A 21,978-nucleotide genomic window follows, 5' to 3' on the forward strand; every position below is an offset into this window, starting at 1 on the left:
AATTTTAAAAAAAAGGCACATATCTCCTTTCTGCATACATTTGGTTGGCCAGCTCTACTTTGTGAAGTTTCAGTGGCTCCTTTTCCTGCAGCAGCTAAGACAACACTTTATGTTTCTTAGTAGATATATATTAATATGCAATTTAAATTATGTGTTCATAGTATGTGGCAATTTCATCTTGAGTGTAAAAGGACATTTCTCAATGGTACTTTCTGTGCCTCATATTCAGAGGCCTGAGTAACAGCAAAACACAGCACATTTGTAGACAATTGCTAGGGGTTCTACCACTGATATAACATGTCAATTACTTTTCAGTTGATATTATGCTCTTTGAGGGGAGGAACTTTGTCCCATTTATTCTGAGTATCTCTTTATTCTTTTAGTACCTAATGTGTCATTAGACAGCATAGGCACTAAACATCCACTGAGCAAACTTGTTTTTATATCTCTTTAAACTCTTTCCAGGCCAGAGGTGCCTGGGTGGCTCAGTGGGTTGGGCCTCCCCCTTCAGCTCAGGTTATGGTCTCAAGGTCCTGGGATTAAACCCCGAGTGTCCTGCATCAGGCTCTCTGCTAGGCGGGGAGCCTGCTTCCCCCTTTCTCTCTCTGCCTGCCTGTCTGCGTACCTGTGATCTCTGTCTGTCAATTAAATAAATAAAATCTTTAAATTCTTTCCAGGCCAAAATTCTTGCCACGTGCTCTCTATGATACAGAACTTTGAGGTTCAGTGTCTTCAGTTGGACTTACACTGGGAAAAAATCCCCAGTTGTTTCTGAAAGAAAACTTTGGCTAGGCTTGATATTCTCCATAAGCCCAATTCTGTTCCATAAGTACAGTGCTTATCACAACTGGCATGTACTTATTTGCATGACTATTTGGTGAATGTATATTTTACTTCACTGACTCCATGATAATAGGGACAATGCTGGTTTTTCTTTCCCTTGTATCCCTAAGACCTAGCATAGAGGTGTCATGTGCTAGCTGCTCAGTAAACATTTGTTGAATAAAAGATCTCCTGTTCAGTAATGTATCTCTGTTAAAGCTTTTTCTCTTTATGATCACATCAAATATTCCTCCAGAGTAAAGCAACTAAATCTTCCCTTGACCAGCAGCAGTATAACCTCAAACTCACTGATGCTTAATACTTTAAGAGAAATATAGTATTAATTCATCAATTTATTCGTTCAGTCAATACATATCTGCACTCTTCCTACCATTTGTCAAGCATCATTCTAGAAGCTGGTCCCTACCATCAGAGTGCTTGCATTCTATGGGGAGAAGGGAAGGAAGAGGACACAATAAACAGTAACTAGTAAGTAGTTAGAAAAAACTTTAGAGGTAAAGGGAGAGAGGTAGGGAATGTTGAGAGGCAGGCAAGACATGAATGGGATTTCCTCTCTGCTAAGGAGACATTTGAGCTGGCCAAAGAGTATACCAGAGAAAGGAACATTAAGTGTGAAGGCCCAGTCTAGAAGGATAGGCAATGTATCAATTCTCTACCAGTGTTCATCAACTGTGGGCGACACCACCCTTAAAAAACATTTGGAAATATGAAAAGGGGTATTCTGAGTTTTCACAATGATGTGAGGTAGGGGTAAGGAGTAAGGAGAAGTTCAAACAGCAAAGAATTAAAATAATTGCTCAGCTCAAAATACCCAGTGAAATTTTTGCTGGGGGTATCAATTAGAGCATTATTGTTTTTGTTTTTGTTTTCAAATTGCTTCCATTATATTACAAAATGTCAACCAACAAAAAATTGCACAAACTATGATACAAGCATGCAATAGAATTCCATCTAATGTAAATTTAGTTTATCCTAATACAACTATGTACTCTCAGCCACACTATTTTCCCCATTATGCTGGTTCATTGTCTTTCATACGTGATATAGACTAATTCTCACTTTAAGAATTCAGGTGATACTTACTCCATTACTGACTCCTCTGCCTCATACTGCAGAGAAAAATCTTCAAATGGAATTGACATACCCTGACCATCTAAATCAATCAGAAAATCATTCTCCCATTCTAATGTGGGAACATTTCCCATTCCCTACTTTTTCTGACAGCCATCTCATGTCTTAAGATCAGCTCAAGGGGTGCCTGGGTGGCTCAGTGGGTTAAGCCTCTGCCTTCAGCTCAGGTCAGGATCTCGGGGTCCTTGATCAAGCCCTGCATCAGGCTCTCTGCTTAGGGAGCCTACCACCCCCCCACACACACACCCGCCTGCCTCTCTGCCTACTTGTGATCTCTGTCAAATAAATAAATAAAATCTTAAAAAATTAAAAAAAAAAGGTAAGACCAGCTCAAAAGATACGTCATCCATAAAGCTTTTCTCTTCCTTCCCAGTTGCTCACTTTTTAGTACTACCATAGCACTAGATTCCTCTCTCCTTAAGCATGCCTAGACATATCACAAGATTTTTCTTTGCCTGCCTGCCTCCCAGAGAAAATCATAAGCTCTTCGAGAGCAACAACATTACCCAACCATCTTTGTAGCCCCAGCACCTAGTACAGTGCCTGGTGCCTACCAGGCATCCATAAGTAACTGTAAGATGAATGGAGAAAGTAATTTCCAAGTTAAGCAAAAAGAGGGGAAAAAAAAAAAGTCGAAATTTACAATGTACCTAAGAAACGCCTAGAAACGCCTGCCTGAGTTAGGCTGAAGCAAGAAATAGGACCAGAAGGCTGGTAGATGAAGAAATCTGCCTTTGAGGACTTTTTCAAAGTGTTTGCAGAGAGGTGTTTAATAGATGGTCTTCTATGCAATCCTGTTCAGAGGCAGGAGTACGGGACATGACTTCTTGTGATCTTTTCCAACCGTAAGACCCCAGAGCTCCCTTAGTCGGTGCGGTATCACTTCAAGGATCCCAGGTTCCCTAAATGAGGCGCTCACCTTCCCGTTCGTGGGAGGTTCCTGGATATAGATGTTGCTCATGCTGGTCAGTGCTCAGGACTCGGCTTCTAATTGGGAATAAGAACGGAGGGCCGATCTCTAAAGCTGTCCACCTATCAGTGAAGGCTTCCTTCAGTCGGATGGTCACGGAAAGCTCCAGTTTGTCAGTGTCGCCAAGACAGCGAAACCAAGCACTACCTTTACCCCAAACTAGTTCCTCACGGACGCCGCCATGTCGCTCCCGGACCCGAGCACCGCTAATCCTGAAAAGGGGGGTTCCGATGGGCTCCAGGGAAGCAGAAAATATTATTAAGAACCCACAGATTAATTTAATTTGTGTTACAATTTTTAAATTCAATCTATAAATCTTGGTGCTGTTTGCTTCACTACGCGTATGTGCAGGTCTCACTCACCGCTCCCCCCCAAGCTGGCAGCAATGGTTCGGACCGTGTGTGTTCTGTAATATACCTCCCCCGGAAACTGAATCAACGCGACTTGGTTCCGCTATCGCCGGAGGCCTTCCTGGACTGTCACCGAGGTCCCGCGGCGCCGGTGGGAGGAACAGGCCGCACTCGCCATTTGTTGTCCTCGCTGCAGGCGTGAGGCGGGCGTCCTCTCGAAAGCCTGCGGCTCCTGCGACCCCTCTTACCAGCGCCATGGCAGTCCCAGGTGAAGACCGACGCCAGGGCCCGTAGGTCGAGGCGAGGAAAGGAGCGGGTAGGGTAGGTTGGGTGCGCTGGGCTGGGGAGTAGCGCCCATGGGGATGGAGGCGGGGGCGTTAAAATGAACGGGCTCGTTTGGTCTCCTTGAAAAAGCGTACACTCCACGAGTAATCTCTGGAGGGAAGAAGAACAACAGGAACTCTCTCCCCCACCCCAACCGAGCTACCGCGGCGCCCCTGGATTACGGGGAAAGTGTGTCGTGGGCTGAGGAGGCCGGGAACCGTAGGCCTAGGGGGCGAGCAGCCGAGAAACACGCACTTCGCTTCGGTTTGGCTGGAAAATAAAACTCAGGTGGCAACCCTTGACGGACCGGAGCCGCCAGAGGCATTGTTTGTCGTGGAAGTCGCGGGGACGACACTGACGTCTGGGCTCCTTCTCTGGCTTCCTACTGCACGGAGTTCCTGTGCGGCCCCGGACCCGTCGCTGTGCCCCGCGGGGCCTCTCTTTGTGCGTCTGCGGCTTCTTCCCGCTCTCAGGTTCTGTGTCCAGTGGGTACCGACCTACAAACAGTGAACCCTACGAAATAAGTGCTTCCGAGACTGCTGAGCCACAACTACCGGCTCACTCGCACGTTCTGGTCGGGGAGGGCATCTGCTTCAACCAGGTTTGCTGCGATGTCTCTTGAAGAACCCTGGTTGCAGAAGTTCTTTTGAGAATTGTATTCCTCCCCACCCCCACCCCCACCCCCCACTCGTCCAGCCCCCACACACACAGCTTGGAGATGCACAGTGCTCCTTAGTACAGGAGAGACTCAGAAGTGTTCCGGTTCAGGAGTCCGAACTCAAGTTTTAACCTACCCTTCCCCGTCTTATTTAAGCATGTTTGTACCGTGGCAGCCTTTTCTGAACCATATTTTACGGATCACTGTTTCAGGAAGAGTGCTCTTTTCTAACCACTGCAGTTTTGGGAGGAGGGGGAATTATGAAAGAGGAAAGATACACTCATTTATACACAGAACTCTCTGTATTGGCACGTGCTAGGTAATGTCCTAGGCAATGGGAATACAGTGGTGAACCAGACAGTTGCACTTCACACAGAACTTAGAATGCAGCTATGGGGAGGAAGGACCAAAAAGTCAGACGTATGTATGGCAGGGAAATTTTGGAGTCTTCAAGAGCGCATAGTAAGGGCACCTCACAGAAGACTAGAGGGGCTAGGAAAATGGACTTCCTAGAGGAGGTGGCATTTAGGATGAATCTTCAAGAATTCCAGGAGGGTTGGAGTGGTGAGAGAGGAAGTTTCAGCCAGTGGGACTGGATATTATAAAGGAGGAAGAAAATGTGTGAGAAGAGGAAATGAAAGAAGTAAAAGATACTCCCTATAAATGGAACTAAGAATACAAATGGGAGAGAAGTGAGAAATTAACTAGAGAGTTAATAACAGCTAATAGTTATTAATGTATCAGATGTGTAAATAGTGTTTACTATGTATCAGATATGTCACACTGTGTCAAGCATTGTATTTTATCTCATTTAACATCTGTACTGTAAAATAAGTATGAATACTTCAATTTTATATGAGCATACTGAGGGATAAACAAAGTTACTTGCTAATTAAGGGATAGCTAGTAAGTGACAGGTCATGGGGGCTCTTCTAATCCCCATACACTTATTCATCTTGCTGTGTTACAATATAATTTACAAAGTAGTTTCACCTCTTAAAGGACCTTGTAAGATATGACAAATATTTTGGATATTTTCCCAAGGACTAAAGGAAGCCATTTAAAAGTTTTAAGAGATTCATATTTTGGAAAGATCATTCTGGCTGGACAGTAGATTGGAAGGGAGCTAGTTTGGAGACAAGGTCACTGATTAGGAGTAATTTCTGGTATGTTATGGTGATGCTTCAGGTATGGTATCAGGAACGGAGAGAAACACATGGATTGGAGATACATTTTTGATGGTAGACTCACTAGGAATCAGTGACTGACTCGGTGTAGGTAGGTAAGACAGGAAGTGGGGTATACATGGGTTTCACTGTTACACAGTTGGGTGGGGCCATTTTCTACTATAGGTAAAACCTGAGAAGGAGCAGGTTTTAGGGGGATGATGAGAATTTCAGTTTAGGATTTGTGTTGAGGTATAGTCAGACATATGACTGAAACTATCTAATAGGTAGTAAGAGAGAAAATTTGTAGCTTAGGAAAGAAGCCAGAGTCAAAGACCACAGTTTGAGTCATCCACAGGTATAATAGGAGTTGAGACCATTGTAGTGTCTGCCTGTGCTCATGGAGTGTGTAGAGACTGAAGAAAGGGTCTGTGGTTGCAGCCTGGAGCTTATCAACATGTAAGGAGCTAGCAGAGGAAGGCTGGTCTGCGTGGTAGGTTGCCTAGGCATCGTGAGCCTTCACATCAGCCCTGGTGATTCTTGTATTGCACCACTACAACTAGAGTTGAGATGCTGTCATTCCTAAATGGTTGGTTTTATTACTTGAGCAAGTGTTTTTGAGCACTTACATGGTCTAGACCCTCTAGGGCACACAATATCACAGCTTGTGTTCTCATGAAACAGGTCTAGCAATGAAAGTGGGGTGCTTAAGAAAGAAGGAAAAAAGTGATTTTTTTTTAAACATCCTTATTGGAATTTCCTTAAACTTAGACCAGTGTTATAGATATGTTAACCTTCTTCCAGTTCAAAATAATGGTCCAAAGTATAATAATCTTAAATTGTGCCATTAAGCTAGATGGCAAGACATGGATAGACTGTTTAAACCCAGCAAAAATGGAGATAATAATTATGAGAGCACTGTAAGAGTACAATGCAAGTACCATTAGGAAATAGAGTTACAGAAAATGTTGAGATGATTTCCTGCATGATCGATCCAGGTAGTGGACTGAAGAAAAATAGGGCTCCACGAGAAACCTTTTGAAATAATTATTGAGAAGGCCAAGTATTATGTTATGCTCTTTTATTTTTAGGCATAATGCTCATATGGAATCAGCATGGCATTTCTTGGGTTGTCTTGCTAGTGATTATTATTATAAGACTATAAAGTGACAAGGATGCTTTCCACAAGTGAAAATCAGCCTCTTTTGTTTTATGCTCACCTACTTCAGCTGTTTTTCCACAGCATTATGTGTAAACATACACCATTATGTAGGCAACGCAATGAAATGTGTACTTTCTTAAGGAAATTGTAGACTCTTACTTGTTATTTTAAAAATGACATTTAAGGGCACCTGGGTGGCTCAGTTGGTTAAATGTCTGACTTCTGCGCAGGTCATGATGGGCTAGGGTCCTGGGATGGAGCCCCACATAGGGCTCCTTGCTCAGCAGGAAGTCTGCTTCTCTGTTTGTGCTCACTCTCTTCCTCCCTCTCTCTCAAAATAAAGATATAAAAATCTTTTTAAAAATAATAAAAATGAGCTTTAAATACAGATTTCAGTGAAGTTGACTTTCTTTTAGAAACTACTTTGCCCATTCAAGTTGTTAAAATTAGTTCTGAGATTCATGTTAATGATTCACCGTTCCCCATGAAGAGTCTACCTAACACCAGTGTCAGTGAATGTTACCCATGTGGCTGGCACAAAAACTCTTTCTCTCATTCAGTAGAATCTATATAGCCAAGATAGGGAATTTTCTGTAGCCAAAATAACATTATATCTGGCATATGAAAGTGAGTCAAATTTTTAAAACACATCACTGTAACTGCTTAGTAATAGAAGTACTCTAAATTACAATGTATCCAATTGCTTTTCATTCCTAAACTGTACATAATTTCTTTTCTCTAGTCTGTGCTGCACATTGCTGCTGAAGTATTTTTCTTAATTATATATCTGATCCTGTCATTCCTGGGGTGGGTTGGGCGGCCAGTGGTAAGAAGTTAGTTCTTGGCTCCTATCTGTGAATTTCATATTTCTCTATCCCCCAGATCAAGATTTTAAATATTTCCATCACCGTAGGAAGGCGTTGTTTGTCATTTCCCCTTCCCTTACCTAAATAACCGTTATTTTTATTTCAATTGTCCTTTTTTATTTTTTATTTTATTATTATGATTGTTATTATTTTAGATTTTATTTATTTATTTAGAGAGAGAGCATGAAGGGGAGAGTGTCAGAGGGAGAAGCAGACTCCCTGCTGAGCAGGGAGCCTGATTCGGGACTCGATCCTGGGACTCTAGGATCATGACCTGAGCCGAAGGCAGTCACTTAACCAACTGAGCCAACCAGGCACCCCCTTTTCTTTTTTCATTGTCCTTCTTTTGTAACTGTTCTTCCAGTGCCTATCTTCCTCAGATGGGCCAGTGGCACTGCAGACACAAGTTTCACAGCTAGCAACTGGAAGCTGCATACATTACTGATTCCCAAGTGCTAAGTATTAAGTTTCTAACCTCAAATGAACAAGCATTTGTTGAGGACATCTAGCAAGGCTACACTATGCTAAGCAGAGAGCTGTATATAGAATGGAATGGCATGTTCTGCAAGCTAGAAAAACAAGCTCTCTCTACTTCTTTAAGTTTCTGGGAGGTAAAAGACAGCCATTTACCTGACCCCTTCCACTCAAGTTGTTTAACATTAAGAGTTCTAAATCCAGAGTAAACCCTTGCTGATATTTAATAAGAGATAAAGACCTCTGCAGTTTATTCCTAAAACCATCAGTTAATAAAATTTTGTTATAAATCTGTAATGTGCCTTCTCTGAAGAATTTACAAGTGCAGTTAGTTGTTAGAGAATTTTGCACAACAGCAACTCTTATGTTGGGATTTTTGAGGGAGGTTTTTAGTTTGGTTTTTGAGAAGATAATTCATCCACATGCTGCAGATTTTAAAGGTAGCAAAAGGTATATAGTGACATAGCTCTCACCCTTTCTACCCCTGGTGGCACTTCTTTTTTCCAGGTAACTAATTTATATTCTTAGAGATCTTTTTTGTGTATCTCCATCTATTTATAAATAAAATCTACATATAATCTGTGTCTTAGCTATATCTAATCTTCTTTCATATAAATGGCAATATACCATAAGTGCTGTTCTATACCTTGCTTTTTCCCTTTATATCTTAGAGATCATCAGATATCATTAAGACTAACCATAATTTATTTATGTCTAAATTATTTCCACTCTTCAACTATTATAAATGATGCTCTATTGAATAACTTTGTGTGTAAGTCAATATAAGTATGAATTTGTGTAAGCAAATTGTGAAGATTCATTCCCAAATGGAGAAGTGCTAGGTCAAAGTAGTGTGTACATTATAGTTCTGATAGGTTTTGTCAGCTTGCTTTCCATAGGGGTGGTATTGATTTACGCTACTCTTCAGCACTGTGTGGGAGTGTTTCTGCCCCAAACTCTCTTCAACCCTTTCTTTGCTATTATGATGGGGAAATATGTAATCTCGGTATAGATTTTAATGTACATTTAATTTATTATGAGTAAGGATGAGCATCTCCATGTTTCAAACTTGTTTCTGTGAGCTTTCTGTTTAGCTCTTTTGCTGATTTTTTTTTCTTTGTGTTGGTTGTTGGTTTTTTTCATAATGATTTTCTGGGTTTTATACAGTAGGCATAATTACCCTTTATTGGTGCTATGAGTTGCAAATATTTGTTCCTACATTTTCATGTGTCTTTTGAATTTGTTTTAGCTGGTCTCTGCCATTTTTTTATGTAGGCAATTATATAAGTTTTTATAGAATGGTTTTTGGATTATAGGTCATGATTACAAAGAACATTTGGAGGGAGACAGGCTCTATTACTCTGAACAGTGTTAGCAAACCTTAAAAGGAATGGAACGAAGAGCAGCATGAAAACCTCTGATGGGGAAATGGCTAACTTCTAATTGAAGTAATAAGGGCCTCTCAATATGGCCTTCCTATTCAGTTTGACATGGATGTTGAGTACAGTTGTGTCAGCAGAGTTCTTGTTCCAAACAACAGAAACTGACTAGTTAATTGAAGAAGAAAATGAACTATCTCAGGTAGCCCACAGAATGTAAGCAAAGGCTAGATAGCAAGGCTTGGAAAACAGTTGAAACCAAGGGCACCCATAGCCAAGATGGTGGACAGCCCCAGACATGGTTAGGAGTGCTCTCTGTGGTATCACTGCCCCTAGAAACTACACCTTGACAGGAGAATGAGTGAAATGTCCCCACTTCATAGAGTCACTTTTCTCTATTGATTGTATCAGAGGTGTCAGATTGAATGTCCCAGGTAGAAGCATTCATTTAGCCCAGCAGTCGTGAAATTAGGATGAATGAAGCTTGAAATTTTAACTTAACCAAAAGGTGGGGAGGACATAGTTGATATGGAGTTATTTATTTAGAGTTCTTGTTGTGTTGCCCTTTTATGTAAAAGTTACAACTTTGTTAAAGAAGATGACCTACTCTGAAAAAGTTTGATAGTTCGTTCATTCTAAAAGTATGAGATAGAGTTCATCATAAATAAGTTAATTTCTCATAAGTGCTGAGATGAGATAATTTCAGATCTGTCCATTACAACATTTTTAGTTTATCATAGGAATGGTAATGGCGCTTTTAGAACAGTTTTGTTCTGTCTCATTCAGCGTCTATGGTTTCTATGGAAACAGACTTAACATTGACCTGGATTCTCTGAGCTTTTTTTCCAACAGGCAATTATTTCATAATGAAAGAGCCTCAGATTTTATTATTAATCCAGTGTTATACCACAATTCTGCTACAGTGCGGCATATGCATTCCCACCCTATGCAATACAAACCACAAGGTTTATGAGAAAAAATGAGATTGGGGAACAATAGTCAAAAACTTCATCAGTGATACATAAAAAATGATAGAAACCTAATAACAGTAGCATAGTTTTGCACATGTTAATTGGCTAAAAGGCACATAAATAATACAGTAAATAGGGTACTATACCTTGTAAAAGACCTGAAATTTGCTGTGGAAGCAGACTTCATTAAGAATTGCAGTTTGTGAATTGTTCTGAAATAATGGTAGGAAGAGGATGATGTGAAATCAGATCAGCATTATAACAGCTTCTGTGGGTGGGCACTGCTCATAGCACACATGCTGATCTGAGGTCACTAGAAATATTCTGGGGTGAGTCTTTACATGTGTTTTGTATATTCCTAGGAGCCTCAGAGCTCCTAGGAATTTCTGCATTCATCAAGGTTTTTCATGGACAAAAGTCACATTATGTTCAAGTCATTTTCTCTTAGATCAGTTGCATTGAAACAAATTTTATGTTTTTAAAACAAGCATTATAGCACACCTGACTGTATTTTGAGTAGGATTATTCAGTAATGTGTATTTTAAAGTAAATTTGGGATTAGAGAAAAACGACTAATGTTTTGACTTCATAGCAGTGAAGAGATAGTTTAAAAGTGATCTTTGCTTTAAAATTAACATTCTTTTATATTTGCATCCCATGTACTTTAATTTATTAGTGAATTTGGGCTATATTTCCATATGAAGGATTTAGGAGTTTGATGCCTTGCATTAAGGTAATGGAATAATTCTTTCCTGACCTTCTGGTTGCCAGAAGCCCTTAATGGAGGTGAAAATTAGTTTCAACTCTATATATTATACAACCATAAAAAAGAATGATCTTCTGATATGTGTTACAGTTTGGATGATCTTGAAAACATTATGCTAAGTAAAATAAGTCAGACACAAAAGGATAAATATTGTATGATTTCACTTATATGAGATTCTTAGAATAGGTAAATTTATAGAGGCAGAATGTAGGATAGAGATTACCATGGGCTCAAGGTAAGGGGGAATGGGCAGTTATTGTTTAATAGGTTTAGTTATTGTTTGCGATGATGAAAGATTTTGGAAATAGTGGTGATGGCTGTACAACTTTGTAAATGTTCTCAGTGATACTGAATTCCACACTTAAAAGTGGTTAAGGGGATAAATTTTATGTATATTTTATTACAAAATCAATTTATTTCATCTGTTACTATCTTCCAACATTGCTTGTGTGTAGCACTAATAATACAAAGACACTGTAAATATTTCTGAACATCGCTTAGACTGGGTATGTGACTAGCAGTTTGTTTTCTCTTGTCAGAATCTGATTGCTGAATTCAGATGTTTCTTAGAATAGCTAGCAAAGTATTTTTCTGGATTTTCACCAATTCCTTTTAAAAAATTAGTTTTTCTTCTAAAGGAGAGCAGAAAAACATTTGTTATCTCAAATGTTCATATACATATGTATAATAACTAGTATATATAGTGAGTATATGTATACATATACATATATCACTAATTACTTACATTTGAGAGACAAGCTGAAACACTCTGGAATTTCTTCCTTAGTGTTCTAGAATTTCTGGAATGTTTAAGCTCTTGACTTTAACACTGCATTTCTGTTAAAGAAAAATATATTCTGGAATTATTCTTGAAATACTGCCAAATAAAATAACTTGAGTGAATTGGCTTTTCCAGTGATTTCTAACATCCATAACAATTGAATGAATAGGGTTACTAATTTGGGTCAGATGATTTTTTTTTAAAGAAAGAAATTCTACAAAAAGAGTTTTCTTAGCCTTTTCATGTGAAAAAATTCTTGTGTTTCTTCTTCTTTTTACATGTCTCCTAAAATGTCATCCAATTTTATTTCAGGTTGCAACAAGGATAGTGTCCGAGCTGGCTGTAAAAAATGTGGATATCGTAAGTACATTAAAAAACATAATATTTCAAAGAGTGAATCATTGCCTCTTTGGGCTGTGTGATTTGGCATTCTGATTTCAGTGTCCTGATTTCAGCATAGTTCTGAAGCCCTATTAATGAGCCCGGGTTTGCAGATGATTCAGAAATTGCTCTGTCAGCCCTAAACAGTTCCTTTCTTCCCTGCTGTAGACTCAGTGACAGGCGGCTATATATTTAGTGACTAGCAAAGATGTCAAATTCAAGTGGGGTAGATTTAGGAGACTGGAGAGAGTATATTCAGGAAAAAAAAAGTATACATATACTTAATCTTTTACTCCTTGTCTTTCTAGATACTGGGTGAAAAGGGGAAAGCAGTGAAAATTATTTTTAAAGGTTTTTCCTGTTGATTAAATTTAGTCTTTTTAAGGATGAAATTGGTCCTAGAATTTCTGCTCACATGCAAAAGTTGATGTAAACAGTCATTCATCTCTATTATGATCAATGAAATGGAATAGAAAAGTAAACTTTAACATGTACAATTACATAACTTAAATTTGTAATTATGTACCACAAATATCATTTCTTTAGTTAAATGTAACAATTCCTAAAGCTTTGATAACAGGGAGAACAGTAGCTTTTGTTGTTTTATAAATTGGAGACCATGCACATGAGCCTGGATTATGGTTAATACTCCATATAAAATTAATTTATTAATTAATTTACATAGAAGTAGAGTTACATTTGATGCACAATGTTACATGAGCTTCAAACGTACAACATAATGTTAAGTTTATACTTCAAGCTGTGCTTGCCACAAGGGTAGTTACCATTGGTCACCATATAGTGATATTATAATAACATCGACTATATATATTCCCTATTCTGTACAGAAAAGTTATGTAAAAAATAAAAGATGTCCATGCAAGAACATGCACTAAGAGAGCACTCAGTACATAAATCTTCATTAAAAGGGCTCATAATGAAAGCATGCTGAGAGTACCAAGTCACATTCTTCCAAGCAAAGGCTGAAATGTGGCACAAGGGAATTTTGCTCAGTTAACAAAAGTGGGAGCATAAGCGTACATATCCTTCATTTAAATAAAAACTTGTAAAGACTATACTTTCATGTAAGAAATGACTGCAGTGAAATCTTTTCTGTGTTTTAAATTTATATGTATTTATTTCTGCTTTGTTTCCTTTCTTTAAATCTTTGCTAATTTCCATGTTCCATTTCTTGATTTAGGACTTAAGAACCTGCTCACTCATCCTCTCTCTCTTCCTTATATGCTGTTTTATTTACTTCAAAATCTAGAATGGACTTTCCAGTTTGTCTAAAATACCAGTTTATCTACTTGGACTTCTTTTTAAGGGGTATCTGGGTGGCTCAGTCTGTTAAGCATCTGCCTTCAGCTCAGGCCATGTTCCCCAGGTCCCTGGGATCAAGCCCCACGTCAGGCTTTTTGCTCAACGGGAAGTCTGGTTTTCCATCTTGGTCTGCCTGGCACTCCCCCTACTTGTTCTCTCTCCCTGTTTATCTCTGTCAAATAAGTAAATAAAACCTTAAAAAAAAAAAAGACTTATAGGAAAATAATAAAAATAATTTTTTGGAAATAGAGTATTTGTTGATCTAGTCTCCTTACTGTTATTTTATTTTACACAATGATGCAAGTATCTGTAGTAATTGGATTTTTTTTTTTTTTGAGAAGGCAGGTAAGCAGATAGGCAGTCTAAGTTTATTTCCTTCTGCTTTATTATTTTAATCTATCATTTTAATGATTAAGTTATTAAATAACTTCTCATTTGTCTCCTATGGAAAATTCAGTAATAGTTCCCTTCTGGGTTAAACTTGGGTTAAAGGGGTGCCTGGGTGGCCCAGTGGGTTAATGCTTCTACCTTCGGCTCAGGTCATGATCCCAGGGTCCTGGGATGGAGCTCTGCATCTGGTTCTCTGCTCAGCAGGGAGCCTGCTTCCACCTCTCTGTCTCTCTGCCTACTTGTGATCTCTGCCTATCAAATAAATAAATAAAATCTTAAAAAAAAGAACAAACTTGGGTTATAAACATCTCTTAAAGATGACGGTCTTTTCCATTTACATGTCTTTGTGATAGAAACTACATTTTAAAAATTACCTGTTATTTGCAGTCCAAAATCTTTGTCTTGATGGCAGATGTAATAGAGAAGTGCATGAAACTCTTTGAAATGTTTTTAATGCCTAAAAATGTGCATATTCATCAGTCAGTCACTAAAGAGTATTGCCTATTTTTGTGAAACTAATGGTTTAGGTTGTACTATTTAAAACATTTTAATACTTGAATGAAAAGATTTTATTGTCAATATGTTTCAATATTGGTTATATTGTTTTTAAGTTTCAAGTTAAGAGTGAGTGTGTTACTAAATAACATGATGTCACTTTTTCATGGAAGTTTCCTCAACAAAATAAGAATTTTTATTTCTGTGATAAGTTGTTGAGTTTTTTTGGAGTGGCAACTTCTGAATATTTAAAAGCTACAAGGTCACTAAGCCTTTTTCCATAGAATAAATGTCTCAAATAATTTTGATAGTTCTCAGAAAATATACCTTTAAAAAGTTCAGTTCAGTTTAGTATACTCAGTAGTTGAGCATTTGATCATAGGAGCAGGAAATAAAAACATACCAAATATCTTTAACGTTTATTTAACTTGAAATGCTTATTTATTAATAGACATTCATGATCTTTTCTTTGCCTGTGGGTCTGCTCATTATTGTTTCTCATAGACTTTTAAGTGCAGATATCTGAAATGCATTTGCTTCTTTTTTATAGTTTGTTTCTTCAGAGATAAGCAGTAAAAAATAGTAAATCTGAGTGCAAAATCATTTTATCTTTAGTTCTCATTAGCGGTAATACTGCCTCCCTCTACAGCCCCCCCCCCCGCCGGAAATCTGTGGCCTTTTTTTTTTTTTTTAAAGTTGTCCATACAGGGTTGAGGGCAACAGTAGGACATTTAGTATGTAGGGTATAGGGATTATAAACATCCTGTAATGTGTAGGGCAGTATTGGACAGTGAAGAATTGTCTGCCTCAGAATGACAGTGGCCACCCTCTTTGAGAATTTTTTCTCATTGTTTTGGGTTTTATTCCCCTCTATCCTGTACGGTCTTTTCTAGTACCTAAATTGAAAACTGCTTTTAAAAATAACTCATTTTTTTAAAAAATTAAAAAATATTAAAAATTAAAAAAAAAAATAACTCATTCAAATCTGGTGTTTCCAAAAGTACAACTTTGTTTTATAGAAACAGCCACTCTTTTTTGCCCCCACATTTATATTTTTGGCCTTACATGATTTTATATAGGCAAACATATCTAATAATAACAAATATGTCATGAAGCAAACTGTGCAGATTCAGGCTTATATGGGGAGGGATAAAAAAGTAGAGATACTATATGGTCTCCTATTTCAAAAATTTATGTGGGAAAAGTAAGGAACCGTCTTAGTCCTTATGGACTACTATAACAAAATACCACAAGCCCAGTAGCATATAAACAGAAATTATTGCTCATTGGAGAGGCTGTAAGTCCCAAGTTCAGGGTGCCAGCAAGTTTTCCAGGTCCTAGACTTTTCATTTTATATTCACATGGTGGAAAGGACTAGGGATTTCTCTGAAGTCTTTTTTATAAGGCAGTAATCCCATTCATGAGGGTACCAGCCTCAGAACCAAATAACCTCCCAACGGTCCCATCAACTAATACCATTCTCTTTGGGGATTAGAATTTCAACATATGAATTTTGGTGGGACACAAAGATTCAGGTCATAACAGGAACATACTGAATACAGTTGACCCTTGAACAACATAGGTTTGAACTGCACAGGTTTAGTTTTAAGTCTTTTTTTTTTTTTTTAAATAAATACAGTATAGCAGTAGAACAGGAACCACCATGTCTCCCCCTCCCCACCTGCACTTAGCCTGTAGAGTAGGCTAGAGTAATACCCGTTTCTTGCTCTTTTCCTGAGAATGTGGAAAATGTCCTTCCATGTGCAGTCCAGGGAAGGGGGATAACCAAGGGAAGCCAAAATACCTTTACCCTTCTCTCTAGATCACTTGTTCCACCTGATCCACTTTATGTGGCTCTAATGGAAAATGCTGTCAAGGAGTAAGCTGCCAGTTTCCCTACAATATTAGCTACCCTCTTCAGAAAATATTCAGCACCTTGGACAGTGTCCCACCCTAGGACCCACTCTTCTGTCTGGTGTTATCTTGCCCTTGGTGTCCTCCTGCACCCCCTTGGTCAGGGGGTTGTGGGGTGGCATGTTATTATGTGGCCCTTAGTTTCTTCACCAAGAATCCTTCCCCAGAGCCTGTTTCTTGCACCTCCTGGTTCAAGACCTCAATGAACTAGTTCTAGCCTTCTCTGCAAGTTTTCTCCACCATTGCTTTGTTTTTCATCATGTGTTTACTTGTATCTTACTTTTCTATCACATTAAATACAGTAGTTCAGTTTTGGGGGGAACCAGAAGTTTTATGTGGATTTTTGACTACCTGGAGATCATTACTCCAACCCCTGTGTTCAAGGGTCAACTGTAATTCCTGGAAGGGAATTCAGGATAAATGGAGGGTCTTATATTTAAGATATAATGTGTTTATATAGACTGAGGGGATACAGGAGATGTTTCAGATACAGGTGATAGGAAAAGATTAAGCAATTTCATCTAAGAGTTATAACAAGGATATCTCTGAACTTGGGAGGAAGCTAGGTGAGAATAAGTACAGATATTTCAGGTGTAGAAATAGAAAGTAAAAGGAGATGCTGTCTGGTAAACTTAGGAGGCAGAGCTGGCTATTTGGGAAGCGGGCCCTGAGTGGGACAGGAAAGTGGTTGAACAATAGTTTAAGTCAGGCATAAGTTTGGAAAAGTCACTGAGGAAAATAGGACAGATCAAAAAAAAAAAATGAAATGCTTTATGTTTGTGCTAACGTTCATCAATGTATGATTGTGCTCAAACGTTGCTTGACTGCTCAGGGATAGACACAATCCAAGGTTAGCTTTGAGCCAGAGTATTTGTTTTACAGTGAGGTATCATAGAAGAACAAGAATATGAATGAGTCAGAGGGGCTTATAAAAGAGTATTCAGAGAGTCAAGAATGAGAAATTTGATAGACTAGAAGAAAATAAAGGGATTGAGTGAGTTAAGGTCTTAAGATTCCAAAACAGATCGATGCATGGGTGTGAGTGAGAAAACTAGAAGGATAAAAGATTTGAGTCAAAGTACGATGTTGGAATTTAAAATTTCTGAGATGAACCACAATGAGATACCTCCTCACACCAGTCAGAAGGGCCTAAAATTAACAAGTCAGGAAATGACAGACGCTGGCGAGGTTGCAAAGGGGAACCGTCCTACACTGTTGGTGGGAATGCAAGCTGGTGCAATCACTGTTTTTTTCCTTAAAAAGTTGAAAATAGAGCTACCCTAAGATCCAGCAATTGCACTACTGGGTATTTACCCTAAAGATACAAATGTAGTGGGGCACCTGGGTGGCTCAGTCATTAAGCGTCTGCCTTCGGCCTGGGTCATGAACCCAGGGTCCTGGGATCGAGCCCCACATCGGGCTCCCTGCTCTGTAGGAAGCCTGCTTCTCTGTCTCCCACTCCCCCACCTTGTTTTCCCTCTCTCACTGTCTCTCTCTCTTTGTCAAATAAATAAATAAATCTTAAAAAAAAAAAAAAGATATAAATGTAGTGATCCGAAGGGGCACATGCACCCGAATGTTTGTAGCAGCAATGTCCACAGTAGCCGAACTATGGAAAGAACCTAGATGTCCATCAACAGATGAATGGGTAAAGAAGATGTGGTATATACAATGGAATACTATGCATTGATCAAAAGAAATGAAATCTTGCCATTTGCAGCGATGTGGATGGAACTAGAGGGTATTACGCTGAGTGAAATAAGTCAATCAGAGAAAGACAGTTATCATATGATCTCCCTGATAAGAGGAAGTTGAGAGGCAGCATGGGGGGTTTGTGGGTAGGAAAGGAAGAAATGAAATAAGATGGGATCGGGAGGGAGACAAACCATAAGAGACTCTTAATCTCACAAAACAAACAGGGTTGCCAGGGGGAAAGGGGTAGGGAGAGGGTGGTTGGGTTATGGATATTGGGGAAGGTATGTGCTATGGTGAGTGCTGTGTAGTGTGTAAACCTGGCAATTCACAGACCTGTACCCCTGGGACTAATAATACATTATACGTTATTAAAAAAATAAAAAATAAAAAATAAATTTCCGAGATGGATCACTTCAGGTTCTAACAAGGAGCATGGTGTGGCCATGGCATCTAGAATATCAAGGAACTGCGAAAAGCCATGCAACACTCTAGACTGCCCATTGAGTTTTGTGGAAGGGCTTAGGGTGAAGAACTCGAATAGGAGCCTGATTCCAAAGACTTCAGTGGATAGGCTTTGTATAGTGATGCCTTTGGCTCAGGTCATGATCCCAGAGTTCTGGGATTGAGCCCCACATCGGGCTTCCTGCTCAGCAGAGAGCCTGCTTCTCCCACTGCCCCTCGCTCAGCTTGTCCTCGCATGCTCGCTCCTTCTCAAGTAAAGAAATAAAATCTTAAAAAAAAAAAGAAAAAGAAAGAAAGCCCAGAGGATACTAATAATAAAGAGGTAAGCTGTAGAAAAGTGTTCCCAGTGAAGAGCCAAATATCCTTTAAAGCAAGTGGTGGAGGGAGCAAACTGCAAACAGGTATCACAGTCTGTCCATTAAGGATTACATGTTTCAGAAGATGTCATAAAAAGATTGGCAGAGGGGTGCCTGGCTGGCTCAGTGATTTAAGCCTCTGCCTTTGGCTCAGGTTGTGACTCAGAGTCCTGGGATTGAGCCCCACATTGGGCTCTCTGCTCAGCAGGGAGCCTGCTTCACGCCCCCACCCTGTCTGCTGCTCTACCTACTTGTGATATCTCTGTCAAATAAATAAATAAAATCTTAAAAAAAAAAAAAAGATTGGGAGAGAAAGGAGGGATTATCTGTTAGGTCAGGGGACCAGAAACCATATGAAGATAAGACTTCAAGGAAGATAAATGGATACAGAAGCCTGCATTTTTGGGTAGGAATCACAATGATAGTGATGTGAAGCTTGGTGGAATTAATTGTGTTTAATAATCGGAAAGTTTGTAATGTAGCCTTTATGCTCTCAGAACTGAGAACCTTAGGTAAAGCCAAAAGCTGATTTACTTAGCCCTTGTTCACATGGTCTGTATACTCCACATGCCAGGAAATACGTACATGAGCACCCTAATTATAAAACAGAAGTTCTTTTCATTCATTGACAGATCTTTATCAGGACAGTCTAAATCCAACGATAGGTTTTATTATTACTTGGCACTTGACATTACCCATCTAGCCACTCCTTGAATGTAGACAAGGGAGAATATACCTTTCCCTTTATTGGTACAACAAATGGTCATAACCTGACACCATGTATAAAGTACCTACTTGGTGCTAGAGTCTGGACTAAGTGCTTTAAAGATACAATTAATTGTGTCTCATTCTTTTTTTTTTTTTAAAGATTTATTTATTTGACAGACAGTCAGCAGAAAGGCAGGCAGAGAGAGAAAGGGAAGCAGGCTCCCTGCTGAGCAGAGAGTCCGATGTGGGGCTCCATCCCAGGACCCTGAGATCATGACCTGAGCTGAAGGCAGCGGCCCAACCCACTGAGCCACCCAGGTGCCCTAATTGTGTCTCATTCTTAAAACAACCCTATGAAGTAGGTTTCATGGTCTCCATTTTTATGAACATTCAAAAGAAAAGACTGATACCCAGATCAGTCGCCTCAGTGCAAACCCCCTCGGGCACTTACTAGCTTTGTGACATCAGGGAATTCGCTCTACCACCTGTGTCAGTTTCCTGTCTATAAAATGAAACAATTATAGCCCCTAGCTCCACAGAGTTGTTGTGAAGATTAAATTCGCTAATGCAAGGGTTGAGCTCAATGGTTTGCCATAGGAATTCCTCAATAATTATTACTGACTCTTATTACTGTTATAAATCAGAAAACAGGCTCAGGAGGATTTCTTTATTATTAAGTGGGAAAACTGGATATGTAATTTGTGAAACTTGACACTGTGTCATGGTCTTTTCCCCACCATTTGTAAAAATTGTGGTAAAATATATAACATATATATAACATAAAATTTGCTGTTTTGGGACGCCTGGGTGGCGCAGTTGGTTGGACGACTGCCTTCGGCTCAGGGCGTGATCCTGGAGTCCCGGGATCGAGTCCCACATCAGGCTCCCAGCTCCATGGGGAGTCTGCTTCGCTCTCTGACCTTCTCCTCGCTCATGCTCTCTCTCACTGTCTCTCTCAAATAAATAAATAAAATCTTTAAAAAAAAAATTTGCTGTTTTAAGCATTTTTAAGTATACAATTGAGGGGCATTAATTACATTCACAGTGTTGTACAACTGTCTCCACTGTCTATTCTGACACTTGTCATAACCCTAAACAGAAATGCTATAACCTCTATTTCTGCAGCTGCCCCTTGCCCCAGGCCCCAGACTCTGATGCACTTCCTATTCTATAAATTTGGCCATTCTGGATATATCATGGAAGTGTAATCATATTTGTACTTTGTATTTGTACTTTGTGGCTGGCCTATTTCCCTTCTTGTAACATTTCAGAGTCCATCCATGTTGTAGCCTATGTATGTGTGTGTGTCTGATATACCACGTTGTATAATTCATTCATCTGTTGGTAGGCACTTAGATTGTTTCCGTTTTTTTGTTATTGTGACTAATGGAGCAGTGAAAATCCATGCACAAGTATCTGCTTGAATCCCTCTTTTCAGTTCTTTTGGGTATATGCTTAGGAGTGGAATGCTGGGTCATCTGTGTCAGCTTTTTGAGGAGCTGCCTAACTGTTTTCCACTAGAAATTTTATATTCCCACTAGAAATATACAAGAATTCCAATTTCTCTTGCTGACATTTATTTTTCTTTTCCTTTTTTTTTTTTTTAATAAGTGTAGCCATCCTCGTAGATAGGAAGTGATATCTCAGTGTGGTTTTGATTTCATTTTCCCTAATGACTGATGATGTTCAGCATCTTTTTATAGTCTTATTGGACATTTGTATATCTTCTTTGGATTAATGTCTATTCAAGTCTTCCATCCATTTTTCAGGTGAGTTGGGGTTTTTTTTTCGTTTTTTTTATAGATAGTTTCTGCTTTAATTAACAAAACAGCGATAGTATTTTGTAATGCAGGTGTTTTACAGTTTTAAAAAATATACAATTAGTTTACAATATGGCCTCTTAATTTGCTGTTTTATATGAAAATTATTAAATTATTAAACTTTCTGAAATATTTTAAAAAATTATCTTGTTACTTTTGTGTTACTATAATATGCTAATTTTTATACTTTTGGGGGATGTTATATTAATATTCATGATTACTTTTATTTATTTTGTTCTTGAGTTACAGCTCTTGTGTAGATACTGGATGTTAAACCCTATCAGATATATTATTTGCAAATATTTTCTCTTATTCTATAGGTTATTTTTTCACGTTCATAATAATTTCTTTGCAAAAAGGTTTTTAATCTTGATGAGGTCCAGTTCATCATTTTTTTCTTTTGCTGGTGCTGTTGGTAATTTCTTTTTAGATTTATTTATTTATTATTTGAGAGAGGGAGAGTGAGTGGGAAGGGCAGAGGAGAGGAAGAGAGACTCTCAAGCAGACTCTATGCAAGGTGTAGAGCCCAACACAGGGCTTAATCCCACAGCCCTGAGATCACCCCCTGAGCCCAAACCAACAGTCAGATGCTT

The 21,978-nt window shown here is 38.9% G+C and overlaps 2 protein-coding genes across 5 annotated transcripts in view; one reads left to right on the plus strand and one right to left on the minus strand.

The window, feature by feature from the left end:
- The window catches only part of CWC27 (CWC27 spliceosome associated cyclophilin), a 235,920-nt gene that overhangs the window by 193,771 nt on the left and 20,171 nt on the right, over positions 1-21,978 (minus strand). For 2 of the 3 annotated variants that reach the window (XM_044268185.1, XM_044268198.1), the window contains exon 1: positions 2,894-3,266. The exons of the other annotated variant lie outside the window; for it this stretch is intronic. In XM_044268185.1, the coding sequence (XP_044124120.1) occupies positions 2,894-2,935 (42 nt within the window). In that variant the 5' untranslated portion in view covers positions 2,936-3,266. Of the gene's footprint in view, positions 1-2,893; positions 3,267-21,978 lie in introns of those variants that run through there. 3 annotated transcript variants of the gene reach the window in all.
- SREK1IP1 (SREK1 interacting protein 1) overlaps positions 3,378-21,978 on the plus strand; it is a 45,734-nt gene continuing 27,133 nt past the window's right edge. For both annotated transcript variants that reach the window (XM_044268209.1, XM_044268215.1), the window contains exons 1-2: positions 3,378-3,562; positions 12,154-12,201. In XM_044268209.1, coding sequence (XP_044124144.1) covers positions 3,550-3,562; positions 12,154-12,201 — 61 coding nt within the window. In that variant the 5' untranslated portion in view covers positions 3,378-3,549. The remainder of the gene's footprint in view (positions 3,563-12,153; positions 12,202-21,978) is intronic.

The sequence above is a fragment of the Neovison vison genome, chromosome 1, assembly GCF_020171115.1.
Source record: "Neovison vison isolate M4711 chromosome 1, ASM_NN_V1, whole genome shotgun sequence".
Classification (NCBI taxonomy): Eukaryota; Metazoa; Chordata; class Mammalia; order Carnivora; family Mustelidae; genus Neogale; species Neogale vison.